The sequence below is a fragment of the Colletotrichum chrysophilum genome (assembly GCF_026319265.1).
Source record: "Colletotrichum chrysophilum strain AFK26 chromosome Unknown scaffold_437, whole genome shotgun sequence".
In the NCBI taxonomy this organism is placed as follows: domain Eukaryota; kingdom Fungi; phylum Ascomycota; class Sordariomycetes; order Glomerellales; family Glomerellaceae; genus Colletotrichum; species Colletotrichum chrysophilum.
In genome coordinates, this window is record NW_026517724.1 from 1 (window position 1) to 4,767 (window position 4,767).

A 4,767-nucleotide genomic window follows, 5' to 3' on the forward strand; every position below is an offset into this window, starting at 1 on the left:
CTGTAGCACACCGCCTAGCCCCGGTATGCTTCACCGCTGCTAGGCGCCTATCCCTGTAAAGTCCTTTCTTCCTTCTTCAGCTTAGAATAGTCAATCGACGGCACCTCTACGTTGAACAAGCCTAGGGGCCAGCCCCTTACAGAAACAACAGTAAGCAGATGAATAAATCGAATAAGCTTTTTATTCTAACTGAAACTAACCTCTATTCATACTGTATGGGTTTAGAGATTGTATGTTATATATACTACAAAGAAAGGCTAGGCATACATACGTGCGTAAGAGCAAAAGTGTACATATAAAAGATAGAAGTGCTGCTTAGTTGATACCTCTAGCGTCAATCTAGTTTAGTCATAGGGAACTAATCAATCTAATAATCGACTCAAGTCTTACACTAAGATTATCTCACTATAAAGTAGCCTTCATAAGTAGATGTAGTAGACAGTACAGCTTGTAGCTACAGTAGCTAACGAAAAGGGCTTCATGCTGAGTTCAACTCTCTTCCCTCTTTCCGCACGGACTCAGCCATTCTTGGCGCTCACACAGTACGTTTTATTATCTTATCAATTGGAGTACATTCGACAGCCAAAATAGGCTAGCTCAATTTAAGGGTCTACTGCCCGCTGACGTTATGAATTCGATTATGCAGAGGTATCATTATTCTGCACATGATGCTGGCTATTGTGACTGTTATATTGTACAATAAAAATCACTCTCCACCAACCTGAAGACTTTTTACCTTGACGAGACATCCCTTAATTTTGTCTTGAATCTTTTCCATCCAATTTTCACCCCCCATCCTGCAGCTCTTCTGCACTATAGTACTCATCCGTCTCGTCCTCGCTAAGCGAAACATCCGTCTCTTGCGAAGAGGACTGCAAGGAGTAGATTTTGCCAGATACGTTTCTATACCGCTCGTTGTGAGATCCAAACACGGATAAAAGGCCGCTCTGTGCCCGTTGGTAATACGTGACGGCTGCCTCTGCATCGCCCAGCTGTTTGGACAAAGAACCAAGATTCTCAAATGTATTCAATGCAGGCACATATGTCTTCATGGCGTGTGATCCTAGTGCCTTCTCGTAGCCTTGAAGAGCCCGTTCGTACATCGTCTCGGCCTCTTTGAGTCGGCCCTGGTCCGAGTAGAGGCTGCCTAGATTGTTGACCGTCATGAGTGTCGATGTGTGTTCTGGACCCCATGACTTCTCGTAGCCTTGAAGAGCCCGTTCGTACATGGCCTCGGCCTCTTGTAGTCGGCCCTGATCCTTGTAGAGGATGCCTAGATTGTTGACCGTGTCGAGTGTCGATGTGTGTTCTGGACCCCATGCCTTCTCGTAGCCTTGAAGAGCCCGGTCGTACATGGCCTCGGCCTCTTTGAGTCGGCCCTGGTCCTTATAGAGGATGCCTAGATTGTTGACCGTCACGAGTGTCGATGTGTGTTCTGGACCCCATGCCTTCTCGTAGCCTTGAAGAGCCCGTTCGTACATGGCCTCGGCCTCTTTGAGTCGGCCCTGGTTCTTGTAGAGGATGCCTAGATTGTTGACCGTATCGAGTGTCGATGTGTGTTCTGGACCCCATGCCTTCTCGTAGCCTTGAAGAGCCCGTTCGTACATCGTCTCGGCCTCTTTGAGTCGGCCCTGGTTCTTGTAGAGGATGCCTAGATTGTTGACCGTGTCGAGTGTCGATGTGTGTTCTGGACCCCATGCCTTCTCCTTGCCTTGAAGAGCCCGTTTGTACATGGCCTCAGCCTCTTTGAGTCGGCCCTGGTCCGTGTAGAGGATGCCTAGATTGTAAAACATCCATATATCCTCTTCTCCAACATCTATGACCTCGTTTTTAATGCATCGATCTGCATGACGTAAAAGTCGTCGTTGAATAGACCAAAACTCGTGCTGGTCAGTGCTTGGGACATGCGATGCTACACATCTCATCGCTGTCCATGCCCTCTCCTCGTCTACCCCTTTATTCAGAACGTGCTCCATCCACGCGTGAACGCACTGATGCACACTATATCCCTGTGACTCTCTTCCCGTCACTTTCGCTGGCGGGTTTGCTTCCACTAGTCCATGCTCGCAGAGCAGTCTTATCGCTAAATCAAAGCTCAATTCGTCTTCGGTTATTTCGAGTAGCCATGCCGGGCCCTCTGATCTGCCCTCCCGCAGCAGCTCGTACCACAGGTCGTCATTGTCAAAGTATGCCCATTGTCCCAGGAGCATAGATGCGCTCAGGCTTTGCTGCTGAATATGCTGCAGCGAGATTTCCCATGTGGAATACAACGCTCTATGGTAGGTCAATAGTCGCGGACTCTGTTTCTGTAAACGCAGCCAAGACTTCTCATATAAGCGGAGATATTCGCTGCAGGTTCTCGACACTTGTTTGAGATAGGCCCCAGCTGTTGAGAGGGCAAGCGGAAGACCGTCAAGTCGGCGCGCAAGCGCCGTCGCATCAGGATCTATTTGACGGTTAATTCCTGCCTTACTTCCTGGATCGATTGACTCACCCTGGGCCAGATTGGCACGATTGGATGTTGATTGTAGTATCTCTAAGCTGTCGTTTACGTCCCCTAGTTTACTTAGTTGGATCAACTGTCCGAGCTCCACTGTTGAGGACCGCGTCGTAACGAGAATGGCACCGTGGTCGGTTTCGGGAAAGTATGGGCGTATGTCGTAGGCTTTCGAGCCTGTCTCGCCAGCATCACTCTCGATCCCTACTTGCGAACCAGTCTCGTTCTCACTAGGACTACCACGATTGTGAAGTTTGACGTCATCGTAGTTGTCGTAGATCATCAGCCAACAATTATTCTTTGGTTCATCCAACCATCGCTTGACTGCACTGACCATCTCATCGAGGTCTCGATTAGAAAGGGCGTTTTTGATATATGTCATGGATGAGGTCTCTGTTGCAATTCGCTGGGCTAGGCTTTGGTAGCTCAGCTTGAGCGCTATCATGTCTCTCGCATCAAGCCAAAAAACCGCCGAGTAATCATCACGATGTTTCTTTGCGAATGCGATTGTTGTCTGAGTCTTCCCGATGCCACCCAGGCCGTGCAGAATAACCGTCCGACGCTCTCCAGTCGACTTCAGTTCGTTATAGAGACGCCCGAGTTCTTCTTGTCTGGCTACAAAGTGGTTCACGCTGTGAACTCCTGGCAGCTTGAAGGGGAGTATAAATGAAGAAGCTGTCTGTGTTGCATTACCAGAGCATCTAGTTGAATGTATTAGCTACTAAGACTGTTGACCCTCATGTCATATCTGATGAATCCTCTTACCGCTGCACCTCATCTACCGGCAAGTGGAAGAAGAGCTGTCGAGCATACGCTGCTGCCACAGCTGCCGCATATCCGTGCCACATGTCGTTCTTGTGCGAGTCGCAGTAGTCCGAGATGCCGCGGACAACAAGGCAGGGAAAGTCAGCGATCGCCCCAGCAGCCTCCATCTCAAAGCACAACAGTCCGTGCTGCTGAGCTAGTGTATCCCTTAGTAAGGCATCCTTCACCACCAGCTCTCCAGATGCGATATTGCCCCTGTGCACAATAACAAACGTGTCGTCATCATCGCTCGTTCGAGGGATACGCTTCGATGGATCGCAATCAGTGGCGCAGGATACTCTTTGATGCTGGTGGATGTAGTCTGGTGGAAAGAGATGATCGTGCCGCTCGCCGGGGTACTGGAATCGTCGAAGGCCACGGCTTGTTATGTCGATTCGACGGGCGTTCTGCTGCACTGGATCAACACCTAGCCTCGCCCGCTGCACTGCTAGCGCTTGCGCGGCATTGAGAAGGACAGCCGGCGGTGGTGCCAGAGCACCTGTCCGCTCGAAGTGACCGTCTTTAGCTTTTCCATGATCGTACTGTAGAGCGCCGGAGTGTCCACCTGCAGGCTTGCTCACAACCACATGACCCAGTCGTATTATCCCATTATCCGTCTGAACGGGAACTCCACCACCAATACCGACCAAGAGACCAAAGCGTAAGTTGGGAAACGTCATCCTCATCTGCGCCACAACCGTAGCCGCGGGGCAGTTGCCAGGCTGGTGTAGACCTGCGATAACGATATTGTGGCCGTTGATGCTCCCAAGGCTGTACACGTTGTGGTCTGCTGGGGGCTTCGGAAGTGCGGGATGTTCCTCGTCCAGCATCTCCATCGCTGCGATCTGCTCGACCTCCAGCGGACAGATCCATGCCACCTTGTAGTCGTCGCGGCTACGTTCCTGCGTCATCTTCGGTCGGTGGCCTGGATTTTTGGATCGGTCGGACGAGAGTAGTCTGCGGTAGTATGAATCGCATGGAGCGTCGGAAGCAGCAGGAATGAAACTAGGCCGTCGTGTGAATCTGTGGAAATAGAGACTTGACGTTCAATGTCGTCGCTCAGGTAAGTCATCAATTGCGAGAGGGGAAATCCCTCTTGCCGCCAGCCTTGTGCGGCTGAGTGCTGTGCCGTGGGCGAATCATGGTGGAAGAAACTGCCAATTTGGTCCCGCAACTGTCAGCATGCACTTCTGGACGCGCTCGCGGTGATGTACTCCACTCTATTGCTCAGTCGATGAGAAATGCCCGTTGCAGTCGGCAGGCTGTGAAGGGGCGAGTGAGTTCTTAATCACCCAAAACTCCAAAATCACGTTCGTTTGCTCCAAATCAAGATTTTGCAAACTCGAAAAGAATACCTGCTAAAAGAGCTCCACATAAGTCTATCCCTGTAATTACGCCAGAACAGCAGTTTTATTCTCCACAACAGAGCTCCTAACGGCTCAAGAATCATGGCACGTTCCGGAACT

At 50.5% G+C, this 4,767-nt stretch overlaps 2 protein-coding genes across 2 annotated transcripts; both read right to left on the minus strand.

Moving 5' to 3' along the window:
* Positions 1 to 785: 785 nt before the first annotated feature.
* COL26b_014490 (uncharacterized protein) lies at positions 786 to 2,210 on the minus strand (the record flags this gene model as incomplete). Its single annotated transcript, XM_053187061.1, has 1 exon — positions 786 to 2,210. The coding sequence occupies one exon, from the start codon at positions 2,208 to 2,210 to the stop codon at positions 786 to 788; it is 1,425 nt and encodes a 474-aa protein (XP_053028993.1).
* Positions 2,211 to 3,258: 1,048 nt separating this feature from the next.
* Positions 3,259 to 4,212, minus strand: COL26b_014491 (uncharacterized protein; the record flags this gene model as incomplete). Its single annotated transcript, XM_053187062.1, has 1 exon — positions 3,259 to 4,212. One exon carries the CDS (start codon positions 4,210 to 4,212, stop codon positions 3,259 to 3,261), a length of 954 nt encoding a protein of 317 aa, XP_053028994.1.
* Between the last annotated feature and the right edge of the window lie 555 nt (positions 4,213 to 4,767).